This window comes from Ranitomeya imitator, chromosome 1 (assembly GCF_032444005.1).
Source record: "Ranitomeya imitator isolate aRanImi1 chromosome 1, aRanImi1.pri, whole genome shotgun sequence".
NCBI lineage: Eukaryota > Metazoa > Chordata > Amphibia > Anura > Dendrobatidae > Ranitomeya > Ranitomeya imitator.
The window spans coordinates 613,629,786-613,656,586 of NC_091282.1; the positions used below are offsets into that span (position 1 = coordinate 613,629,786).

A 26,801-nucleotide genomic window follows, 5' to 3' on the forward strand; every position below is an offset into this window, starting at 1 on the left:
TAGTATAATGCACTCCTCATAGGCCTCCATATAGTATAATGCACTCCCCATAGGTCTCCATATAGCGTAAAGCACTCCCCATAGGCAGACTCTATATAGTATAATTCATTGCGCCTAGGCAGACTCTATATAGTATAATGCACTCCCATAGGCCTCCATTTAGTATAATGCACTCCCCATAGGTCTCCATATAGTATAATGCACTCCCCATAGACAGATTCTATAGTATAATGCACTTCCCACTGGAAAACTATATAGTATAATGCTGCCCCCCATAGGCTGACTCTATAGCATAATGCACCCCCAAAGGCAGCCTCTATAGTGTAATGCAGTCCCAAAGGCAGCCTCTATAGTGTGCTGCAGCCCCATGGGCAGCCTCTATAGTGTAATGCAGCCGCATAGGCAGCATTTATAGCATAATGCAGCCCCATAAAACAAATACCTCTCTTCCTCCTGGTTCCTGTGCTGCTCCGAGCTCCCATTCATCTCCAGACCGCAGGTGCCTAGTAGTCATGTCATCGCGCCCACTATTGTGCCCACCAATCCTAGCTGCGGGCTCACGCTGTCATATGACTGCATGGGAAATGTGGCTTGTCTCACTGGCAGTAATGATTTTACCATCGATTACAAGCAGTGTTTGGTGGGCTGTGATGCACATGACAGCGCGACAAACATCCGTGTTCGGGGGGCTAAACCCGAACAGGAGGTGTTCAGTACAGATGCCGAATTTTACTGTTCGGGTTCGCCCATCTCTACTTGTCAGTCAATTCCATACTTGTCTTGATGATTGGAGGCAGCGGAGTTATGGTTCGTGATTACCTCCTGGTAGCAGCGGGAGATATCTGCAGGATCTTCCTGCTGTTCCCTGATGTTTCTCATTGGTTTGTGCATGCAGTGTAATATCGGAGATGGAGCATTTCCTCCACTAGATGTGAGCTCACGTAGTGCATGTGGTGACATTCTGAATTTACCTTTATAAAACTTGATCAGTTGCTCATACAGAATACATACATGTTACATGTTGGGGGGAGGAGATTTTATATGTGAGTCCAGTAGAAAGGGAAATCTTACAGTAATGACCGGCGCTGCTCTTGACATTTGCTATGGGCATCACAAGCAGACTGTTGGCCTAACCGTGGCATGCTTAGCCTGTTCCTGTGGGTCGCTTCTTCTGATTTGGCTTCAGGATCCTGGCTTAATATAGACTGGAGACCTGGAATTGTCAGGTCTACTAAAATGTTAGGACTGTGCAGTTCTCCCTCACCACAGGTTTGAGACATACAGCTGAAAGGTCTGTGCGCTCTGCTGCTGGCCGACTTCACTGTGAACCTCACAAGATTGGGGTTATCGGGTTTAGATGTGTCTATCAAATCATAGCAATCTCCCATACAATATGTCTGCATACGTCTGACTGGGTTCTGGGACTGACGGTCTTTGACCATGGCCATTGCCGTATCAAAGGAAATACTGGTGTTGTTCCTCCAACTGGATCGTTTTTTGGGGGCACTGTCAGCAGAAGTCTCTGGTGTCTCAATGTGGCTGCTCTTTTCTGACATGGTTTCGTTGGATGTAGATATAGTAGAGCTGACCTGTATCTTGTTCTTTACAGCTGGAGGCAGCTTAGCAAATTGTGGTTTTGGTGGCACAACAGGAACAGATTTTGCTTGCTGGATTTTATTTGTGGTGGCCAGCAGCTTCATGGTTACACTTCCATAAGGATACATTCCCTCTGAGGCAATGTTCTCCTTTTCAGCAAGAGGCCTGGATATAAGTGGCTGCTCTGACACGTAAGTTTCATTGTCTCCACTTGGTTTGATGTGAGATGGTTTCATTTGCTGTGAACAGTCCATTAGCTGTTCCTCTGAGGTTCTCATGTTTATCTGATCAGATTGCTCATTTCCTAAGGCTCTGTCATCTGGTGAACACAGACGTAAACGAGAATTTTCATCAGAACAGTCCTCATTAATGATAGATTGAAGTTCTTCTGCAGATTTTCCTTCATTATCATCATCCTGCTTCCTGACTGTCTCTATGTGTCCTAGGGTAAGAGTGATGCTACAGCCACTCTCTGATCTGGAAATGCTGTTATCAGATGTGTTGGATGAGGCGTCATCACCTCCATCATGTGAATCAGAAATTTCTGCACTTGAGTCTTGATCATTCCTGCAATCTTCATTCTTGGGTACATCCTCAGACTGCAGGATATTGAGATCCTGGACATCATCTATTGATTGTTGCGGTGTCACTAGTGCCTCTGGGAAATCTTCAACCTGACATCCGTGATGCTGCTGTTCTGTACAGTCAATGCTATTTCCAGCTGTTTCATGCACAGTGGGCACAAGACTGTCCTCTATTTTTTGACTACTTACAATTTGTATGTCCTCTTCTTGTCCATGTCCTTCATAATGTATTTCTTCTGATGCTGACATGGTAGCTATAATGTCTGTATTGGGGATGGCCATGCTCTGGCCTTCTCTGGCTCCAGACTTTACTAAGGTTGCGCCCTGCACTTCATTGTTAGGGGCGTATGACCCAGTAAATTCAGATTCTTCACTGTAAGAACCATGCTGTTCTGTAGCTCCATCACCTCTATATGTGTTTTGATCATTCATCTTGTGTTTATCATTACATTGTATATCTAAAACTGTCACCACTGTCTGTGGAGGCTTTTGGCTGTAGGAATCATCATCAAGATGGAGCAGGTTGTCCTGGGGAGTCTCCCCTGCTATCTTTCTATTCTCAGGTAATATGCCATGCTCCTCCTCTAAAGGTAGCTCCTTGTTCTCCATGGTGACTTCTGGAGCTAGTGTTATTGGACTCAGGTCATCGTGAGCGCTCATATAGATGTCTTCTAGGCTCTCCTGCATTTCCCTCCAACGTCCAACCTCATCCACAATGCCCATGGGCATGAAATAAGTCTGCTCTGCCTCGTCTTCCCCACACAAATCATCCGGTGGAGGCTCTACAGAGAATTCCTCCATCTGAAAATCAAACAAATAAACAAAGGTGATAATGGATGGATGTTATTGTAATAGAACAGTTGCATGTCAGTAAAGCCACCACCAGGTGTTGAATGATAGAATCTCTTGTGGAAAGAGGTGACTATTCGACAATGCTTAGGCTACTTTCACACTTGCGTTTTTAGCAATCCGTCGCAATCCGTCGTTTTTTGGCAAAAAACGGATCCTGCAAATGTGCTCGCAGGATGTGTTTTTTGCCCATAGACTTGTATTAGCGATGGATCCGTCGTGTTTTGGCAGACCGTCGTCACAAAAAAAACGTTCAATGTAACTTTTTTGTCCGTCGCGTCCGCCATTTTCTACCGCGCATGCGCTGCCGAAACTCCGCCCCCTCCTCCCCAGACTTCAGAATGGGCAGCAGATGTGTTGAAAAACTGCATCCGCTGCCCACGACGTGCACAAATTTCACAACGTACGTCGGCCCGACTCATAGCGACGGACCCGTACCGACGCAAGTGTGAAAGTAGCCTTAGGCCTCTTTCACTCATCCATTTTTTAGAATCAGTCACAAGCCGTCATTTTTAGAAAAAACGGATCCAGCAAATGTTGCTGCTGGATCCGTTTTTTTCCCATAGACTTGTATTAGCGACGGATTGTGAGACGGATGGCCATCCATCCATGCTAAAGACGTCCGATGGACGGAGACAACGTACATACAACATTTTTGTGTATGTCGATAAGACGCACAGCGACAGATCCTGCGGTGTCTGTCATTGGCTATAATGGAAGCCTATGGGTGCAGGATCTGTCGCTGTTCGTCAGAAGATGTATTCCAGTGACAGATTCCGTTTTTTGCAACCAAGCATACCTGGAACTATCTCTCTCGCCCCAGAATTCTGTTTCTTTAAATTCCGGCTGCAACTACTTCAACGGATCCGTCAAAATAACGGATCCAGTGCACCAGTTTTTTTACAATCAGGATCCGTCATTTCAAGACTTTGACAAATTGTGACTGATTCTAAAAAACGGATGTGTGAAAGAGACCTTACATTGACCATCGGAGGTTTCAGCACACACAGCCCATGTCTGAGCAGAGCTACCCATGCCATATACAGTCAGATGTGGAGGTGAGGAGCCAACACAAGGAAAAGACTATGGACAGATTGCAGAGCTGATGCCTTTATGAGGAAGGGGATCTCAACTTATACAGAGCCTTCTCTTTAGCTCCCTGCTTTCTGAGTTGCCCCTTCACCCTAGGTTCAGTTGCTGTTGTTGTGCTCCCTGCGTGTTCATTAGTATATAGAGACTCCAGGAGTGGTGCTCTATCTACCACATCACCTTCTGTATAAGGCTGCACTGATTACAGAAGGCAGCCCATATTCCTTTCTTTCTGCCCTCTCTCGCTCTTTTGAGGTATTTAACATTTGGGACAGGGGTTGGGTGGAAAGTTCTTGCCTTGTTCTCGGGGTGCAGGGCGTACACCATCATCTCGCTGTCCACTGTGTTTTCTGGTAGTTTTTCGATGCTAGAGTCCTGGATGTCTAGGAAGGAGAAGGTGTCCTCTAGTGAGATGCAGACATTCTCTTCTCCTGGCTCGTCTGTCTTTGAGGTTTCTGTTCCTGATTAGAGAAAATGGCAGACATGTCAATCACAACACAAGAACTGGCTGTGCGAGGAACTGACTGCTGCAAGCAGCTTCTGGTGGTCATAACCTTGGTAAGAAGGGGCAGTAAAGGCTCCTTCACTGGATTAGTTGCCCTGCTGTGGTCACTCTTCCAGTGAAGGATTCATAAAGAAGGGAACACATGTCCAAGCACTTAGCCATCAAAGTGGGAGAGGAATAATATGCAAGTTTACTGAACCTGTCATGACCAGAAGTAGTCATGTGATGAGTCTATATGAGAGTATTTCAGTGCACACGTGGAAGGCTGACTGCACTATTAGCACCTACTAGAACCTTAGTGTAGGCGCAAATCGCTCTCTAAATCTGCTGCCTGTCAATATAACATTATTCATTGTGATAGAAAGTGCATTTTACCTGTGGAGCGCTGACTGCACTGATACGTGTGTCATAATCCCGCCGCTCACAGTGTCCTACAGACAAAGTGAGTGACAGCCTAGCCATCCTATGAATTGCAAGGGCGTGCTGGGCTGTCAGTTTTGTGCATGGAATTTCTTTGCAGCCCAATTATGCCGGGCCTACTGGAAGTCCTCCAGATGTCTTCATTTCCGTCTGATTGTTTAGCCATTTATCTGGCTGGCTATGCTGGAACTTTTTCCAGTTGTAGCTTTTCAGCTCAGTGGTATTTGCTCTGTGTTCTGAACTCTGATATTCTGAACTTTGTTGCCAGACCTTGAATTTGCCTTTTGACTACCTGTATGTATTAAGCTTTTTGCCTTGACGCACTCTGACCTTGGAATTCTGACCCCGGACTGTTTGCTGACTGCGCCTTTTCTCTTTCCTCTCTTTATGACGTACCCTCCTAGCTCTTGACCTCGGAGTCCTTGACTTCCCCGACTCACAGCTTGTTTGTGAGAAGTGACTCAGCGTCACACGGTGTCTATGGATACAATTGCTGCTGCCAATATAATACATTGCTCTGCGGCTAATGACTGCGTTACTTACATGTTTGTTAGTGTGTCTAGAGTGATGGTGAGTGATGGGATGCAGATTATATACTATTCACAGTATGCTCACACAATCATTTATGGGACTGAATATATGCACTTAGCATGCTCATGTGTTTTCAGCCCTATACAGGGTGCAATTGACTCACTTTGTGGGGATTCAAGAGGATTTGAACTCTAGTGTCACCTACTGGAAGTAGCAATCCTAAAAGTAAATATCGACCCTTTAAAGAGCCTTGCCATACATCTTAGGATAAATGCTAAACCAGAATAAGTCATGTGACAAAACTCTTTAAAGGGCCAAAATTGACTTTTAACATTGCTACTTCCCCTTAAAGGGGTTGTCTACTAATAGGTCAACCCCTTCTTAAACTAAATGTTCGGTCCCAATAAAATAAATAAACCTATACTCGCCTCCCATGCCAGCTCTGTTCCAGCACTCGCGATCCCGGGGCTGTAATGTAGTGTTGTGACACATGATGCCCAACGCCCAATCAGCGTCACTGTCTCCACCTACGGACAAACTAAGCACGAAGCATAAGTCTGGGCTAGAGCTGATGTCGGACTTAGGTTACTTTCACACTGGCGTTTTTTGCCAGACGTCGCAAAGTTGTTTGCAGGATGCGTTTTTGCCCCATAGATTAACATTAACGACGCATTGCGACGCTTTGCCACACGTCGCAACTGTCGTGCGACGGTTGCGCCGTGTTGTGGCGGACCGCCGGGAGCAAAAAACGTTACATGTAACGTTTTTTGCTCCTGACGGACCGCTTTTTCCAACCGCGCATGCGCTGCCGGAACTCCGCCCCCACCTCCCCGCACCTCACAATGGGGCAGCGGATGCGCCAGAGAAATGCATCCGCTGCACCCGTTGTGCAGTGCGTCAAACGCTAGCGTCGGAATCTCTGCCCGACGCATTGCGACGGGGAGATTCCGACGCTAGTGTGAAAGTAGCCTAACTCCTCATGTTCATTTCGACAGGAGGCGGAGACAGCGACACCAGCGCTGATTGGGCACGGGGCTTCACGTGTCATTTCACTGCATCACAACCCCAGGACCGCCAGTGCCAACACTGCTGGAAAGGAGCTGACATGGGAGGTGACTATAGGATTATTTATTTTATCATTGCCAAACATTTAGCTTAAGAAGGGGTTGTCCTAGTAGTGGACAACACCTTTAATATCATATATTGCACAGCGTGTATCACTGCCTTATCTTATAGAGACTGTCAGTGCAATCACAATGTGCCTAATGGGACTGTAGCGCTGACCAGATGACTGCTCACTGATAACAGATGACTAATAAGCTACACAAGTAACAATAATTTCTTCTCTCCTTCTATTATACTGTTAGTAACCAAACAATAATTGTTTTAAGGAAACATTGGCTGTGGTCTCTGGCTAAATGGTTTGCCTCAGGGGATTTTATGAATGGCTGTGTATAGTCCGGTTCACTATGTATTGATTTAGGCCTTCGCCGGATTTTTTTGGAGAGTCTGAAAACTATACATTTTTGGAAAGGTTATAGTATAAGCAATACGAAAAACAATGTTTCCATTTGCCCCGAGTCCCACGTGACCGCCATATTGGATTTGACAAAATGGCTGACGTAAAACCAATTTTCGTTAATATCTCAGCTTATAAATAACATAAAAATAAAATTTGACAGCTAAACATACATTTTAGGGCTAAGAAATGCAATATTACTAGTTGCAGATGTGTTTTAGATATTTACTACAGCAGTTTTTTATAATTAATTAGTATTGACATAATAATACATAATGACAGGAATCACATGTTTTTTTTTTCTTTTATTACAGGAGTTGAACATGACAGACAAACCACAAGCTACTGAAGTCACTTGTGAAGGTGAGGAACCTATCAACTGGAAGCTATGTATGCTCTGTCAGTCTTCCAATGGCAATGAGAAGTTGGTGCAAAATCCTCGGATACAGTCTTACCAGCGCGTTTTGGACATAGTAGCAGAGAGGGCAAGTTTACAAGATGGCAACTATGTTGATATCCATCGACGGATTAGCAACAGGAAAGACACAATCGCTACACATCAGGCAGTCTACCATCGAAGTTGTTACACAAATGCAATTAACAACGACCAAATACAACGAGCCCGGGACCGTTATGCACATGCATTAGCTACTGGTAGCCACATTACCAAGAAACGAGGATTAAAAAGAGGACGTGCTGAAATGGACGAATCAGGTTCATTAACATCTGACTCTTCATCACCATTCACGAGGTCACATACATGGCCACTGGATAAGGAAAAATGTTTCTTTTGTCAGAACGATGAGAATGAGAAGCTTTATAATGTGAGGACAGTCAACGCAGGGAAATCGTTGAAACAAGCTATTGAAACATCAGATAATTTAACACTGAAAACAAGACTGAACACATGCATTGCACCAGGGGATGCACATTCTATTGACGTCCGGTACCACAAAAGCTGTTGGACAAAGCATGTTTTTCATGGACAACGAGAACGTAGTACCAACAGAACAGACCACAAAGAACCCTTATTACAACGTGCAAGTCTGCTAGAGTTGATAAACCTAGTGGATATTCAAACACAGAACCAATCATATCTATCTATACAAGATATCGAAACCACTTATTTGAATATGCTTGGTATAGAAGGCGTGGAAAATCACAAACCTACATTCACTAGAAAGTGGCTCAAAGAAATTATAATGAATGCCTTGCCACATCTGAAATCCTGTCTTTCAAAAAACAGAAGGGAATCAGCAGTTCTTTATTCACCAGAAGCCTGTGAGGAAATCATGGTTAATTCTGCAATGGAATGTCGTAGTGATGATGCAGACAACATGCAGACAATCTACAAAGCAGCACAGTTAATTAGGAAAAGCATTGCTAATTTTACAACGGAAGTCAATGATAAAAACACCATAACGGTCACTAGTGACATAAACGACGTTCCAGCAGAATTATATTCCGCTATCCGTTGGATCATAACAGGGCCGATTGACAGCCTTGAAACTCAAAGAAGGACCAAAATTGTTGACCGAGCAGCACTCACTATGAGTCAGAACATCATGTATGAATTCAAATCAAAACGCCAGGTCAACTACAAGCCAAAAACCGAATCATCAGTATTCAGACAACCCAACGCACGAGAAAACCCACAGGTCCTGGGGCTAGCTCTGACTGTTCATCACACAACTCGCGATAAGAAATTAATGAATCTTCTTAGTTCACATGGGTTTTGTGTTCCCTATGGCCGTACCCTACGAATGGAAACTGCTTTGGCTAATGCTGTTGTAGAAAACACCCGAGAGTTAAAAGGTCTTTACGTGCCACCATTCTTGAAGAAGGGTACCTTTGTGTTCTTTGCAGTTGATAACACAGACTTTGCAGAGGATACCCCTGATGGGAAAGGAACCACACATGGAACTATTACTGCTGTATATCAGCAAGTAGATGCTGTTGGAGAACCAGTTGCACCACCCTTGAAGATAACAGATGCCCACACTTTATCTGTCACTCCATACCATGTACATATGTTGCACTGTGACAAGCCAAAAGTACAACATACCCAAAGATCAGAACACTTTGTCACAAACAAGGAAATATCAGGTTCTTCCCAACTTTCACAATTTGGATGGATTGTTGCTACTGCTGTATCCAGAATGCAGCAACTAGAGAAAGCATCGAGCAAAATTCCTGGATGGTCAGGATACAACTCACTGTTGTCCGAAAGCAAGCGATTTACCAACGTTGGAGCCTTACCACTGCTACCAGAGCTAGCACACGAGTGGTCAACCTTGCTGACTGTGATCATGCAAGCAAGTGAACTGAGGAAGTTGACTGTTGGTGAAGATCATCCCACTGTTATTTCATTTGATATGGCTCTGTATGAGAAGGTTGTCCAACTTCTAGATGCAAGACCTGATCTGAAACGCACCGTTGTTCCACGACTGGGAGAGCTACATGTTGTAATGGCTGCCCTGCGCGCTCTGGGTACCTCTACGGAGAACTCGGGTATTGATGATGCATGGATAGAAGGTGATGTGTATGGGTCTGCAACAACAAGGCAAATACTGAAATGTACCCATTACAAGCGTGCTCTTCGTGCTCACACATATACATATGTTGCTCTGTATGAACTGTTGCTGGACGAGTTCTTCATTGATAATCCAGAACTAAAACAGGTGTGTTTGATGGCAACAGAGGGAATTGAAGCTGCCTGTTCTGAGGAAAACAAGAACACAAAAAGTAAGTCAGTGAAACAAGCAAGCACTACCCTACTAGAGGCCTTGACCACTGCTGACATAATCACAGTCTTTCAAACATGGGTGAAACAGAGATCCAAAAATGCAATGTTCAAGTCAATGATGAACTACCTACAGCGAGTGGAAACAATCCTTTTATTTGTTGCTGCAACCAGGAATGCAGACCTTGAGCTTCATCTTCAAGCCGGAGAGCAGCTCAGCAAGCTCTTCTTTGCATTTGACCGGATGAAATACAAGCGATTGTGGCCAAGGTATATCACGGACATGCATGACCTTAAAATAAATCACCCTCAAACATGGGAAGAAATGAAAGCGGGTAACATTTCAGTCACGAAAAGTGCTATCCCATTTGTATCCATTGGGGCGGACCATGCATGCGAGCATCTGAACAAGCTGATGAAAATCCATGCTGGCATAGTCGGCATCTCGAACAATGCCAATGCTCGTCAGAGATTCTTCATGGCCACACCTGAACTCTCCCGAGTTGTCAAAGAATATACCAGACAGTTTGATTTAGAACGTGACAAAACCAGAGAGCATCACGATCTTGGGCCAAGTGCAGTCAAGAAGTGTCATCATGTTATTGACAAGATTAAGGAAGCAATTTTGAAACATGGCAACCCATTTGCTGTTGTAGGTGACAAGTTGCACAATGTAATCACCCATGCCTACATCCCTGATGAGTATGTAAAAATGATCCTGAATGCAGATGAGACAGGTCAAAAGCTGTATGAAGACTATGTGTTGGCGCGAATCAATGGGGATGTTAGCCTATGGGCACCAGTAAAGAAGGAGAACAACAGGATGTTCATGTCGGCAAACAAGAAAACCACAGTAAAACTCCGAGACAAGACTGTTGATCTTAAGGAGACCAAGGACTTGTATGGAAGAATGATGGTTTTGGCAAGGTCCAACAGAGACATAAACCAGAAAGTGGCCATTGGGAACTACGAATTCACTCTGACCCCAAGAGCCTTTTTTGCTCCAGATGGTACAATGTTACCATGCCATGACAAATCGAAACTGATCAGTCTCCTTAACAAGTTGGTTATAGTAGAAACTCCACAGAAAGATCTGCAGCCAGAAGATAGGATGGACACAAGATCAGATGATCCAAGTCGCAAGATAGCCCTGGTAGATGGAATGGTTCTTCTGCAAAAGATGGCCAAGAAACCGGCAACACTAGTGACAGTCAAAGATCTCAGTTACTGCTTCAATGACAGGCTTATGTCTCTCACAGAAAATTACGATGAAATAATCCTTGTGTTTGATACGTATAGGGAAAATTCTCTCAAGGATGCTACCAGGGATAAAAGAAGAAAAGGAAAGGCACCAATTCAGTACCAGGTCAGAGATGAAACAAACATTAATCATATTCCAATGAACAGGTTCCTTTCACATGACAAGACAAAGGCTGACCTGACCAACTATCTTGCTGCAAAGACTCTAGAGTTCAACAGTTCATCACAAAAACTGGTCATCACTTGTTCTTCAGGGTGTACCAGGAGCAACAAAAACTTAGTTTTCGACGACAACAATCACGAAGAAGCAGACACACTGTTGATCTACCAAGCTGTCTTGGCAACACAACGAAACCCACCGGATGCAAGGATGGTTTTCTTCTCCCCTGATACCGATGTACTGGTGTTGGTCATAGCTAACTATGACCTCATGCTGAAGAATACATCGATTTCAATGGTCTCTGGGATGATCGAGATAGAGCCAATAAGGAGAGTCATAGGGGCAGACAGAGCAAAGGCTTTGACAGCCTTCCATGCATTCACTGGTGCTGACACAACTGGAAGGTTCTCTCGAATTGGCAAAGCAATCTGGCTGCAAGCTTACATGAACGCAACACCAGATGTAATCAGTTCTCTGCAGATGCTTTCGACTGAAAAAGAAGTGAGCAAAACTATGTTGTCAACTCTTGCTACCTTCGTATGTTTTGCTTACTCTCCAAAAGGCATTTTTATTAAGAATATTCCCGAACTGCGATGGCATCTATTTTGCAAGCATATGGCAGAAAGTGACAGGTTACCTCCTACACTCGGAGCTCTAAAACAACATGTCCTCAGAGTCCATATCCAAGCCAGAGTGTGGGGACAAGCTAACATTGCTTTGCAGGATTCTCAGCTGGATCCCGAGAAGAATGGCTATCACAAAGGGTTGGATGGACAGTTGAAACCAACCATGACAGATGTTCTTCCAGCTCCAAAAGCAATAATCGAGATGATTAGTTGTCAATGCAAACATGACTGTTCTTCTTCAAGGTGTTCGTGCCGAAAAAATAACTTATCCTGTACCGATCTTTGTCAGTGTGACAGCGAGTGTATGAATGACGAGGACACTCAGACCAAATATGAAACTGATGATGACAGTGATGGTGGCGATATGTAAAGACACTCTGGTTGTTCAAAAGTTAAAAACATTAACTCTCTGCTTTTCGAGTTCGAAAATTTGTTCAAATATAAACCGATACAATTTGTAGTCGTATATAGAGTATTTATTTGGATACCACTGCATTTCTTAGTACTCAAAATGTATGTTTAGCTGTCAAAATTTAAGTTTTACGTTACTTACAAGCTGAGATATTAACAAAAATCGATGTAAATCAGCCATTTTGTAAAATCCAAGATGGCGGCCACTTAGGACTCGGGGCAAATGGAAACATTGTTTTTCTTATTGCTTATACCATAGCCTTTCCAAAAATGTACATATTTGAAACTCTCCAGAAAATTCCGGCGAAATTACATAGTGAACCGGGCTAGTATGGCAATATAGATATTTAAGCACAGTAGATTAGCCTAAACAGCAGCTTGGGTATTCCTAAGCCTATCTGCTAGGGTATTATCTAAGCCTAACTGCTAGGGTATTATCTAAGCCTAACTGCTAGTGTATTGACTTAAGGTACCGTCACATTTATCGACGCTGCAGCGATCTAGACAACGATCCCGATCGCTGCAGCATCGCTGTGTGGTCGCTGGAGAGCTGTCACACAGACAGCTCTCCAGCGACCAACTATGCGAAGTCCCCTGGTAACCAGGGTAAACATCGGGTTACTAAGCGCAGGGCCGCGCTTAGTAACCCAATGTTTACCCTGGTTACCATTGTAAATGTAAAATAAAACAAACACTACATACTTACATTCCGATGTCTGTCCCCAGGCGTTCTGCTTCCTGCACTGACTGTGAGCGCCAGCCGGAAAGCACAGCGGTGACGTCACCGCTGTGCTCTGCTTTCCGGCTGGCCGGCGCTCACAGTGCAGAGAAGCACAGCGCCGGAGGACAGACACCGGAATGTAAGTATGTAGTGTTTGGGTTTTTTTACGTTTACGCTGGTAACCAGGGTAAACATCGGGTTACTAAGCGCGGCCCTACGCTTAGTAACCCGATGTTTTCCCTGGTTACCAGTGAAGACATCGCTGAATCGGCGTCACACACGCCGATTCAGCGATGTCTGCGGGAGTCCAGCGACAAAATAAAGTTCTGGACTTTCTGCTCCGACCAACGATGGCACAGCAGGATCCTGATCGCTGCTGCCTGTGAAACTGAACGATATCGCTAGCCAGGACGCTGCAACGTCACGGATCGCTAGCGATATCGTTCAGTGTGAAGGTACCTTAAGCCTAACTGTTAGGGTATTGCCTAAGTCTAACTGCTAGAGTATTTTCTAAGACTAAATGCTAGGGTATTGCCTAAACCTACCCACTAGGGTATTACCTAAGCCTAATTGCTAGGGTATTATCTAAGCCTAACTGTTAGGGTATTGCCATAGCCTAATTGCTAGGAAATTATCTAAGCATAACTGCTAGAGTATTACTCAAGCCTAACGGCTAGGGTATTCCTAAGCCTAACTGCTAGTCTAATATCTAGGCCTATCTGCTAGGGTATTGCCTAAGCCTAACTGCTAGGGTATTGCATAAGCCTAAATGCTAGTGTATTAACTTAACCTAACTTCTAGGGTATTGCCTAAGCCTAACTGCTAGGGAATTATCTAAGCATAACTGCTGGGGTATTGCCTAAGCCTAACTGCTAGGGTATTTTCTAAGCCTAACTGCTAGGGTATTACTCAATCCTAAAGGCTAGGGTATTCCTAAGCATAACGCTAGTCTATTATTTAGGCCTAACTGCTAGTGTGTTGCCTAAGCCTAGCTGCTAGCATATTGAGCATAGCATATTATTATTTAAGCCTAAGTGCTAAGGTATTATCTAAGCCTAACTGCTAGTGTATTACCTAAGCCTAACTGCTAGGGTACTGTCTAAGCCTAACTGCTAGAGTATTGCCTAAGCCTAGCTGCTAGGGTATTGCATAAGCCTAAATGCTAGTGTATTAACTTAGCCTAACTGTTAGGGTATTGCCTAAGCCTAACTGCTAGGGTATTGCCTAAGCTTAACTGCTAGGGAATTATCTGAGCATAGCTGCTAGGGTATTGCCTACACCTAACTGCTAGGGTATTTTCTAAGGCTAACTGCTAGGGTATTACTCAAGCCTAACGGCTAGGGTATTCCTAAGCCTAACTGCTAGTCTATTATCTAGGCCTAACTGCTAGTGTGTTGCCTAAGCCTAGCTGCTAGCATATTGACTTAGCCTAACTGCTAGGGTATTACCTAAGCCTAACTGCTAGGATATTATCTAAGCCTAACTGCTAGGGTATTACCTAAGCCTAACTGCTAGGGTATTACCTAAGCCTAAAGGTACCTTCACACATAACGATTTCATTAACGATATCGTTGCAACGTCATGCTTTTTGTGACGTAGCAACGATCCCGCTAACGATCTCGTTATGTGTGATAGCGACCAACGATCAGGCCCTTGCTGGGAGATCGTTGGTTGTTGGGGAATGATTAGGACCTTTTTTTGGTCGCTGATCACCCGCTGTCATCGCTGGATCGGCGTGTGTGACGCCGATCCAGTGATGTGTTCACTTGTAACCAGGGTAAATATCGGGTTACTAAGTGCAGGGCCGTGCTTAGTAACCCAATATTTACCCTGGTTACTATTGTAAAAGTAAAAAAAAAAAAAAAAAAGTACATACTCACATTCCGATGTCTGTCACGTCCCCCGCCATCAGCTTCCCTGCACTGACTGTCAGCGCCGGCCGTAAAGCAGAGCACAATGGTGACGTCACCGCTGTGCTCTGCCTTACGGTCGGCGCTGACACAGTCAGTGCGGGAAGCTGACGGCGGGGGACGTGACAGACATCGGAATGTGAGTATGTACTTTTTTTTTTTTTTAACTTTTACAATGGTAACCAGGGTAAATATCGGGTTACTAAGCACGGCCCTGCACTTAGTAACCAGATGTTTACCCTGGTTACCCGGGTGCTGCAGGGGGACTTCGGCATCATTGAAGACAGTTTCAATGATGCTGAAGTCTTTCCCCTGATCGTTGGTCGCTGAAGAGAGCTGTCTGTGTGACAGCTGCCCAGCGACCACACAACGACTTACCAACGATCACGGCCAGGTCGTATCACTGGTCGTGTTCGTTGGTAAGTCGTTTAGTGTAACGGTACCTTAACTGCTAGGGTATTACCTAAGCCTAACTGCTAGGGTACTGTCTAAGCCTAACTACTAGAGTATTGCCTAAGCCTAAATGCTAGTGTATTAACTTATACTAACTGCTAGGGTATTGCCTAAGCCTAACTGCTAGGGTATTCCCTAAGCCTAACTGCTAGGGTGTTACCTAAGCCTAACTGCTAGGCTTACAGTGTAAACATCTTACAATGTGCTCACATTGATATTTATAATAATAATTACATTGTTTTCACTTTCTTTCGTCCCTTTTCCTTTTCCCTATAAATCTGCAGCTCGTTCCAGTGGTGTACTCTAATGTCAGTATATGGCAGATGGGACAATAATACTCTATGTAAATATATACAACTGTCCCATGATGCATCATTTCCACCCTAGTGGAGCTTATTGGTCATCTGTCCTCGGTAGGAGGCGACATCTGACAGATAATACTACTGACGCTGGAGAATTAGAAATGACTCATTCCTGTCTCGACTTTCAAAAGTATGTGACCCAATGAAGTCCTGTTTAGACTCTGTACATATGATATTTACCGCCAGGATTGTCGATTTCATTGGTAGCAACTTCGCTCGCTCTCATTGTATTGGTGTCCTCGGGCTCTGAGGACGGTTTCCCATTGAGTGAGGAGAACTTCTCAGAACTTCTGCTTGGAGCCATAATGTTGAATCCAGGACACTCCATCCCTCTGGTCAGACGAGATAAATTGGATGTAATATGAAAGGGAAGAGTGACAGAGAAGGGCCCCGAAATGTGGACTCCGACACACTTCTCTGCCCTGCTCAGATTAGATTTGGGTGAACGACCAGATGGGTTCCCTGTTACTGAAGACCTTCCTGATTTTGGTGTTGTGGGCTCTGACTTGGCTTGTCCTTCTTCTTCATACTCCCCAACATTTGTGTCTATCAAATGTGACTGCTCTTCAGAATCCAAGAATATAAACTCAACATTCTCATCTTTGGATGGAGAATCAAGACTTTCCCTTCGAAGAGAGAGTTGGTTTCTAGGAGATCGTAATGATGAACCATTCTGTTCCAAATCATTAGCTGTGATGGAAAAAAAACCACTGTTAGGACAAGATGCTAGAAATAGTCTTCACTATTAATGCTAGTCATCTGGGATTTTTCACTGCATTATGCAAGGTGAAAAATCAGAGGCGGGGGATTCAGGGACGGGGATTTAGCGACGGGGGGATTCAGAGGCAGGGTAGTCAGAGACAGGCAGGCAGAGATGTAGCATCTGGAGATGTATAGTTAGTGTCGTGAAATTAGAGACAGTGTAGTCAGAGTTTTGGAGTCCGTGATGAAGCCAGAGATATGGAATCACAAGAGTTTTGGCATCTATAGAAATGCTAAATATGTATTTCATAGATTTGTATTCTTCTACACATGGCCTCACTGCAAGACGCAGTTTATTACTGATTATTATACTTGAGCCATTTGTTGTTGGAGGTTTGATGTACTGACCCAACATTCATGGGGCAAATGATCCAAGAGGCGCAGTGATAAATCAGGTGTAGATCACTCCAATGAGCTGCTTACACCAATCCTAGTAAATATGGGCTATGGACTGGCATGCAGAGGGGAGAAGACTGAGAAAGGTGGGCAGCTTTGTTGGTTTGTGGTCTAGCATTGAATATTTTAGAGGGTTAAACAGATATTTTTTGGTTCTGGGTTTGGAAATTTTTCTGACGCTGCAGCTTAGACATATTTGACCTTCAGCAGGTGAAGCCCCTCTGGAAGTGACAGCCGTTTAGGATAAAATCTTCTTGCCAATCTGTCACAGTAAAAATATAAAGAGGTCTCTTCTCACCGTGTGTTGTGTGAGGGAGTGAGCTCAGGGAATCCATACTCTTGGCTGGACGCAGACTCATTTTTCCTTCTGCAAAATACGCAAATCTTTAGATTAGGTTCTAAAAATAAAAAAATGCTGTTGTCAGTGATGCTCTACTGGTCTGTATGATAACCAAGCCATGGCAGGCTTGCTCCTGCTCTTGCTACATGCAACAGTCCACGTCAATATCCAATGTGGTCTCCAGACTGGGAGTCAGAAGATGTACAATAAAACCTTCCACCAGTGACAGTATCCACTCAACCTCCTGCTCCAGGAATGGAGATCAGTCACTGCTACATCAACATCGTACAATGTGGTTTTCAGGCTGAGAAGTCACTACTCGGAGTAACACATGGACACGTTATTATGAAACCATCCACTAGTGTCGGCAACTATAATATTCACAACCATCAATGAAAACTTCACAAAAACTGAAGTAAATCCAGAGCATCTCAATTGGATTAAGATCAGGACTGTGACTAGGCCACTCCAAAGTCATAATTATACGCCCAGTCATCTTATACGGCGTGTGGTTCCCAGGGTCTGGAGGAGAGGAGACTCTCCTTCAGGCCCTGGGATCCATATTCATGTAAAAAATAAAGAATAAAAATAAAAAACATGGATATACTCACCCCTCCGACAGAACCTGGCTTACAGCGCTGCTAGCGTCTGCCTCCATTACTGAGAATGGAGAGAGTGAAGGACCTTCGATGACGTCGCGGTCAGGTGACCGGTCACCTGACCGCTCATGTGACCGCGACGTCATCGAAGGTCCTTCACTCACTGCATTCTCAGGAACGGAGGGAGACGCTAGCAGCGCTTTGAGCCAGGGGCCGTCCGAGGGTGAGTATATCCATGCTTTTTATTTTTATTCTTTATTTTTTACATGAATATGGATCCCAGGGCCTGAATGAGAGTCTCCTCTTCTCCAGACCCCGGGAACCACACGCCGTATAAGATGACTGGGCGTATAAGATGACCCCCGTCTTATACGGCGGGCATATCCTAAATTCCATATTTTATATGGAAAAGTTGGGGGTCGTCTTATACGCCCAATCGTCTTATACGGCGTATAAGAAAATACGGTATATCACACAGCATGCCGATAAATATCTCACACAGCATCCCGATAAATGTCACATACAGCATAACAATATATCACACACAGCATCCCGATTAATATTACACACAACATTGCGATATATCTCACACAACATTTCGATATATATCACACAGCACGGCCAGCTCTACCTTCACCTAATGTATCCTCACCCATCCCTTGTAGATTGTGAGCCCTCGCGGGCAGGGTCCTCTCTCCTCCTGTACCAGTTGTGACTTGTATTGTTCAAGATTATTGTACTTGTTTTATTATGTATACCCCTCCTCACATGTAAAGCGCCATGGAATAAATGGCGCTATAATAATAAATAATAATAACACAGCATCCCAATATGTATCACACATAGCATCCCAATACATCACACACAACATCCTTATATATATCGCAAACAGCATCCAGATATATATCACACACAGCATCCTGATATATATCACCCATAGCATCCCGATATATGTCTCACACACAGCTTTCCAATGTATATCACTCACAACATCCCAATATATTGTAGAATAGCAGGAACGCGGGATGCAGTGACGAGCAGGAGGCAGAACAAGAGTTAAAGGGTTTATTATAACCCTCGACCTCCTGTCTCCTTCCCCATTATCCTGTAGAATGTAAGCCCGCAAGGGCAGGGCCCTCTTCCCTCTCATGTACAGCACCATGGAATTAATGGTGCTATATAAATAAATAATAATAATTATAAGGGATTCTCTACGCAGGGAGAGAAAGGGTTAAGAGGGGAGTAAAACTGGATATTGTGTCAGGGTAAGAACAAACGGTTATGAAACAGGTAAACTTATCAGCCTGATGGTTTCGGGGCTGTGGAAGCTTGAAATCCCACGGTGGCGTCGTAAGTGACTCGTGAAGTCTCTGGCCTGTTCCTGAAGGAAGGTGATGCATTGTCTCCTGACAGAAGTAGCGTATCCTGGTTCTCCGATGCGAGGTCCTGGGTAAGGCTTACTTTCACACTTGTGTTTTTAGCAATCCGTCGCAATCCATCGCTTTGGGCAAAAAACGGATCCTGCAAATGTACTCGCAGGATGCGTTTTTTGCCCATAGACTTGTATTGCCGACGGATCACGACGGATGGCAACACGTCGTGTCTGTCGTGCACTGGATCCGTTGTGTTTTGGCAGACCGTCGTCACAAAAAGTTCAATGTAACGTTTTTTTGCACGTCGCGTCTGCCATTTCTGACCGTGCATGCGCGGCCGGAACTCCGCCTGTTGTGAATTCCGCTCTTGGGCTCCCTCCGGTGGCTGTAAGTGGCACTTTTGTGAGTTCTGCTCTTGGGCTCCCTCTAGTGGTTTCTAGTGGTATGGCTGCTCCTTGGAGTTAGCTGTCATCAGCTGCCTCCACTTATCTTCTCTTCTGCTCGGCTATTTAGGTCTGGCTCTGTCTTCAGCCAGTGCCACTTGTAAATGGTTCCTGGTTGGATTCACATCTCTTTGGAATTCCCTGTTATCCTGACCAGTTCAGCTAAGCTTGCTCTTTTCTGTCCATAGATTGTGGACTTATCCATTCTGTGCTTTCTATGTTTGTCCAGCTTATCAGTGTGAATTAATTCTGTCTTGCTGGAAGCTCTGGGAGGCAGATTTGCCATCCACACCTTTAGTCAGGTGTGGAGTTTTTTTTGTAAACTCTGCGTGGATTTTTGTAGTGTTTTATACTGACCGCACAGTATTCCATCCTGTCCTATCTATTTAGCTAGACTGGCCTCCTGTGCTCATCCTGGTTTCATTCTGTGTATGTCTTTTCCCTCTCCACTCACAGTCATTATTTATGGGGGGCTAATCTATCCTTTGGGGATTTTCTCTGAGGCAAGATAGTTTTCCTGCTTCTTTCTTTAGGGGTAGTTAGCTCTTAGGCTGTGACGAGATGCCTAGGGAGAATTAGGAGCATTCCACGGCTACTTCTAGTGTTGTGTTGAGCTTAGGGACTGCGGTTAGTAAAGTTACCACGTCCTTCAGAGCTCGTTCCATGTTGCTCCTAGACCACCGTATCATAACATCCGCCCCCTCCTCCCTGGGACATAAACTGGGTAGCAGATGCATTGAAAAACTTCATCCGCTGCCCACGTTGTGCATAATTTTCACAAAGTGCGTCAGTACGTCGGGCCGACGCATTGTGACGGCTCCGTACCGACGCAAGTGTGAATGAAGCCTACCTGGACGACGTTCGCGAAGTGACGCAGTTTCTGACACCGCCGGAAGGTGTCTCTGCCCAGTGGTGAGGAAGGGAATGAAGCTTCCCGGTTTTAGGTGATTCGCCTGGTCAGATTTAGGCCGCGCACTCGCGGAAGTCAGCGGAATGATGGGGGTCAAACCCTCAGTCACAGGAGTGAGTGGGCACACGAGTTCACATCCCTCACTTTCAGTGTGCGCAAGGGCTTAGGAGATGCAGCGCAGGCCTGCTCTATCGCGTAGCCCCACGGAGAGTGAGTAAACTTTCTTCTGCTGCGCGCTTTGTCTTCCCACCAAGTCTCCCGCTTTCCTGCACACCGTTCCTTTTATCCCTGAAACGCCCCATACAGTTAAGTGTAAAGGTCTGTCCGGATCAGACAACTTTCCCCCCAGCAACAATGGTGACAACCCTGATAGTTCCAGAACCGACACAAGAGAGAGGCATCACTGGCCCGCTCCATCTTCCTACAATATCACACAGAATCCCAATATATATCACACAGCATTCCAATATATCCCACACAGCATCCTGATAAATATTGCACACAACATTGCATTATATATAAAACAACATTCCGATATATATCACACAGCATCCCGATACGTATCACACACAGCATCCCGATATATATCATACAAATCATCCCGATATATATCACACAGTGTCATAAATCCCACCAGATATGTCAGGGATTCCATCAATATGTCACGGTTCACGGGGAAGATACCTTTATCATCCCCACCACTCACACCAATTTGTTTTTCATGAACCGGGGTTGTTTAGTTTTCCCTGGTTCCTTCTTAAGGGGATTTATCTATCTCCAACTTCCCAGTTCTGGTTTGGAACTTGCAGCTCTCTGGCGCTCCCCTTATCCTCAGGTCAGTCAGGGTACTGCACCCAGGGTAATTAGTCGCCAGAAAGGCTGCCTGCTATGTACTGGCGATTGGGCATGCTGAAATGAGGGTGAGATAACTACTCCCACTCACGCGGGAACAATAATTATCAATGCCGCCGTCGCTACAAAGCCTCTCAAATGCACAGGACAAAGTATGCTGCCACCAGCTCTGATTTTCCATTAATGGGTCCGGAGCCAACTCAAATTACAGTAGTAGAGTAATTCACCTCAGAGGACGTGACAGTTCGTTATAGAGCAGGGAAAGACAAGCTAGTAAATTTATATTGTACTGCGAAAAAAGGTAGGCAGTGTTTACAAAGTATAAACCGATATTATAAAGAAGACAAATCATGGATACAATACAATTACAAATAAAAAAAGACTAAAATTGAAAAGAACACTTACAGGTCGTTGTGTCATTGCATCATTATGGAGCCCGTGTGCTCAGGAGACACATCAAGGTGCATTACAACAGCTTTCAGTGCTGTTAGCTCGCTTCCTGGGCCAAAACTGATTCACAACTCACCAGGGTTAAGATATGCCCTCTCATCGTGAAATTTCTGAGTGGGCTGAGTTATAAAATGCACTCCTCTTTTCTCAGAATTATGAAAACTATTTTCATGCCTAACTCGCTGTATGGATCTTGTATACGAAGGAAACGATGATCACAATGTGCCCCACATCATGGGAATTCTTTTAAGTGTAAACATGGAGTGATTACCTGAAATGCTTCTGGGGAAACCTGCACTTTGCCCTTGCTGGGTTTAGCTTCTAGCGGTATCAGGGGGTTATAGATCTATCGATGGACATCCGGAGTATATAAATCTTATATCCCTAGACTGGATCAGTGCCCATATATACCCTTGAAAGAACAATAGAAGTGCAAGGTTCCTATACCAGTTTCAACCAGTATCAGGTGGGAAGGGGAATTGAGTAGTGTAGGGAGATTTGTCTGCTGCAGCTAAAAGCCATAAAACTGCTCAGGGGGCTGCGACACATTGGTATCAAGTTGCACAGAGTGTGCCTGCCATAGGGCTTGGTTTTTGTATCAGCGAATGCAGTGGGGGAGAAAGAGGGGGGTCGAATCTGCAGTGTGTGTCTGTGCCATGGTACCTTCTAGAACTAAACTCACATTTTGACATTTTTACATTATCGTGACACCTCCCCATTTTGGACTGCGCTACAGAGGCAGAACCTCACGATACTCATCCATTTGTACCTCAGCAGGTTCGCCCCAGTGGGACAACCCATCTCCATTGCCATGCTCCCTGCTCATTTTGTGTTTGACTGTGAAGTCATACTGCTGGAGGGCAAGGCTCCAGCGTAGCAACCTTCCGTTGGTTCCACACATGGCTTGTAGCCAGCACAGAGGGTTTTGGTCCGTCACCACAGCGAAGGTACAACCGTACAGGTAGGGCTGCAAATGTTACAGGGCCCAGACAATGGCCAGACACTCCTTCTCAATGGTGGAAAGGCCACTTACCTCAGCAGAAGCTTCCGACTCAGGAACAACATGGGGTGCTCTTGGTTCCCCTAGTCGACCTGGCTGAGCACAGCACCGAGGCCAAACTTGCTGGCGTCGGTCTGCACCAAGAACGGTCGACTGCTTTCAACACAGGAGCGTTGCACAGGGCTGTTTTCACAGGGTCCAGAAAGCAGGACGCTATCTGTGTTTCGGGCACTCTGACTGCGGGTGGCTGTCTTCCCGAGGATTTCCACAGATCCCTCAGCCGGCGCTGCTATGGGTACTACCTCCCCATCCACCCCCATTACCTCAGGAACAGTGCTACTTATGGGGCAGTTATCTTCCTCTGTGGCACTGGTCAGTTGCACAGCATCACCTTCCTCGTGGTTCCCATGCATCTCCCCATTTACCTTAGCACCATCGCTAGCTCCTGTTAGGGGTTCCTAAGCCATTCCACCCCGCGGAGTGACGTGGCTGAGCACTCCTGCACCTGTGAACATATCATTCTTAGGAAATAATTGGTTATCAGGTAAAATATGCATATTTTCATCATAAGCATTATCGGTATTACCCTCAGCATTTTCAGAAAAATGATTATCAGGTACATCATTAATCGGTAAAGCATTGTCAGGTAGCACATGCAATTTCCCATTGCTATCATCAGCATTTGATCAGGGAGGGGAGTCAGGGACATAGTATGCAACCATTCTCCAAAATCAGTCCCCAATAAAACATTATTGGGCAAGTTATCGGACAGCCCCACTTGCTTTACCCCGCTCCAGGCACCCCAAGCTATATACACCCGGGCTATTGGCAGGGGTCAGCTGATGCCCCCAATCCCGGTGACAGTCAGGGTTTTCCCTGGAATAATCTCTTCAGGGGCTGCCAGTTCGGGTCGGATGAGGGTTCATTCAGCCTCGATGTCTTTGAGGCCTGTAGCGACATGGCACCCATGTGACATTCTGCACATTGTCACAGACCTGTTATGAAAGGCAATTCAGAATCACAATGGACATGGAGGTCAGAGCACATACAGTGATCTGACAATAACCCAAAATAATAGAACGAGCTCTGAGACGTGGGAACTCTGCAGACCGCAATCCCTAATCCTCTCCAAACACAACTAGAGGCAGCCGTGGATTGCACCTAACGCTCCCTATGCAACTCGGCACAGCCTGAGAAACTAACTAGCCTGAAGATAGAAAAATAAGCCTACCTTGCCTCAGAGAAATCCCCCAAAGGAAAAGGCAGCCCCCCACATATAATGACTGTGAGTAAGATGAAAAGACAAACGTAGGGATGAAATAGATACAGCAAATTGAGGCCCGACTTTCTAAACAGAGCGAGGATAGGAAAGATAACTTTGCGGTCTACACAAAACCCTAAAGAAAACCACGCAAAGGGAGCAAAAAGACCCTCCGTACCGAACTAACGGCACGGAGGTACACCCTTTGCGTCCCAGAGCTTCCAGCAGAACAAATAGACAAGCTGGACAGAAAAAATAGCAAACAAATAGCAAAGAAGCACTTAGCTATGCAGAGCAGCAGGCCACAGGAATGATCCAGGGAAATACAAGTCCAACACTGGAACATTGACAGGAAGCATGAATCAAAGCATTAGGTGGGGTTAAGTAGAGAAGCACCTAACGACCTCACCAGATCACCTGAGGGAGGAAACTCAGAAGCAGCAGTACCAGTTTCCTCCACAAACGGAAGCTCCCAGAGAGAATAGCCGAAGTACCACTTGTGACCACAGGAGGGAGCTCTGCCACAGAATTCACAACAGTACCCCCCCTTGATGAGGGGTCACCGAACCCTCACCAGAGCCCCCAGGCCGACCAGGATGAGCCACAGGAAAGGTACGAACAAGATCGGGAGCATGGACATCAGAGGCAAAAACCCAGGAATTATCTTCCTGAGCATAACCCTTCCATTTAACCAGATACTGGAGTTTCCTTCTTGAAACACGAGAATCCAAAATCTTCTCCACAATATACTCCAATTCCCCCTCCACCAAAACCGGGGCAGGAGGGTCAACAGATGGAACCATAGGTGCCACGTATCTCCGCAACAATGACCTATGGAAGACGTTATGTATGGAAAAAGAATCTGGGAGGGTCAGACGAAAAGACACAGGATTAAGAACCTCAGAAATCCTATAAGGACCAATGAAACGAGGCTTAAACTTAGGAGAGGAAACCTTCATAGGAATATGACGAGAAGATAACCAAACCAGATCCCCAACACGAAGTCGGGGACCCACACGGCATCTGCGATTAGCGAAACGTTGAGCCTTCTCCTGGGACAAGGTCAAATTGTCCACTACATGAGTCCAAATCTGCTGCAACCTGTCCACCACAGCATCCACACCAGGACAGTCCGAAGACTCAACCTGTCCTGAAGAGAAACGAGGATGGAACCCAGAATTGCAGAAAAATGGCGAAACCAAGGTAGCCGAGCTGGCCCGATTATTAAGGGCGAACTCAGCCAAAGGCAAAAAGGACACCCAGTCATCCTGATCGGCAGAAACAAAGCATCTCAGATAGGTTTCCAAGGTCTGATTGGTTCGTTCGGTCTGGCCATTAGTCTGAGGATGAAAAGCCGAGGAAAAAGACAAGTCAATGCCCATCCTACCACAAAAGGCTCGCCAAAACCTCGAAACAAACTGGGAACCTCTGTCAGAAACGATATTCTCTGGAATGCCATGCAAACGAACCACATGCTGGAAGAACAATGGCACCAAATCAGAGGAGGAAGGCAATTTGGACAAGGGTACCAGATGGACCATCTTAGAAAAGCGATCACAGACCACCCAAATGACTGACATCTTTTGAGAGACGGGAAGATCTGAAATAAAATCCATAGAGATATGTGTCCAAGGTCTCTTCGGGACCGGCAAGGGCAAAATCAACCCACTGGCACAAGAACAGCAGGGCTTAGCCCGAGCACAAATCCCACAGGACTGCACAAAAGCACGCACATCCCACGACAGAGATGGCCACCAAAAGGATCTAGCCACTAACTCTCTGGTACCAAAGATTCCAGGATGACCAGCCAACACCGAACAATGAACCTCAGAGATCACTTTATTTGTCCACCTATCCGGGACAAACAGTTTCTCCGCTGGACAACGATCAGGTTTATTAGCCTGAAATTTTTGCAGCACCCGCCGCAAATCAGGGGAGATGGCAGACACAATTACTCCTTCCTTGAGGATACCCGCCGGCTCAGATAAACCCGGAGAGTCGGGCACAAAACTCCTAGACAGAGCATCCGCCTTCACATTTTTAGAGCCCGGAAGGTACGAAATGACAAAGTCAAAACGGGCAAAAAACAGCGACCAACGAGCCTGTCTAGGATTCAAACGTTTAGCAGACTCGAGATAAGTCAAGTTCTTATGATCAGTCAATACCACCACGCGATGCTTAGCTCCTTCAAGCCAATGACGCCACTCCTCGAATGCCCACTTCATGGCCAGCAACTCTCGGTTGCCCACATCATAATTTCGCTCAGCAGGCGAAAACTTCCTGGAAAAAAAAGCGCATGGTTTCATCACTGAACAATCAGAACCTCTCTGCGACAAAACAGCCCCTGCTCCAATCTCAGAAGCATCAACCTCGACCTGGAACGGAAGAGAAACATCTGGTTGACACAACACAGGGGCAGAAGAAAAACGACGCTTCAACTCTTGAAAAGCTTCCACAGCAGCAGAAGACCAATTGACCAAATCAGCACCCTTCTTGGTCAAATCGGTCAATGGTTTGGCAATACTAGAAAAATTGCAGATGACGCGACGATAAAAATTAGCAAAGCCCAGGAACTTTACCAGACTTTTCAGAGATGTCGGCTGAGTCCAATCATGGATGGCTTGGACCTTAACAGGATCCATATCGATAGTAGAAGGGGAAAAGATGAACCCCAAA

The 26,801-nt window shown here is 45.4% G+C and overlaps 1 protein-coding gene across 1 annotated transcript in view; it reads right to left on the reverse strand.

Annotated features, from left to right (window-relative positions):
• Positions 1 to 954: 954 nt before the first annotated feature.
• Positions 955 to 26,801, reverse strand: part of ARHGAP30 (Rho GTPase activating protein 30) — a 203,005-nt gene continuing 177,158 nt past the window's right edge. The window contains exons 9-12 of the mRNA XM_069726268.1: positions 17,196 to 17,264; positions 15,920 to 16,429; positions 4,416 to 4,579; positions 955 to 2,981 (exon numbers count right to left, since the gene is read on the reverse strand). Of these exons, the coding sequence (XP_069582369.1) occupies positions 1,068 to 2,981; positions 4,416 to 4,579; positions 15,920 to 16,429; positions 17,196 to 17,264 (2,657 nt within the window). The 3' untranslated portion in view covers positions 955 to 1,067. The remainder of the gene's footprint in view (positions 2,982 to 4,415; positions 4,580 to 15,919; positions 16,430 to 17,195; positions 17,265 to 26,801) is intronic.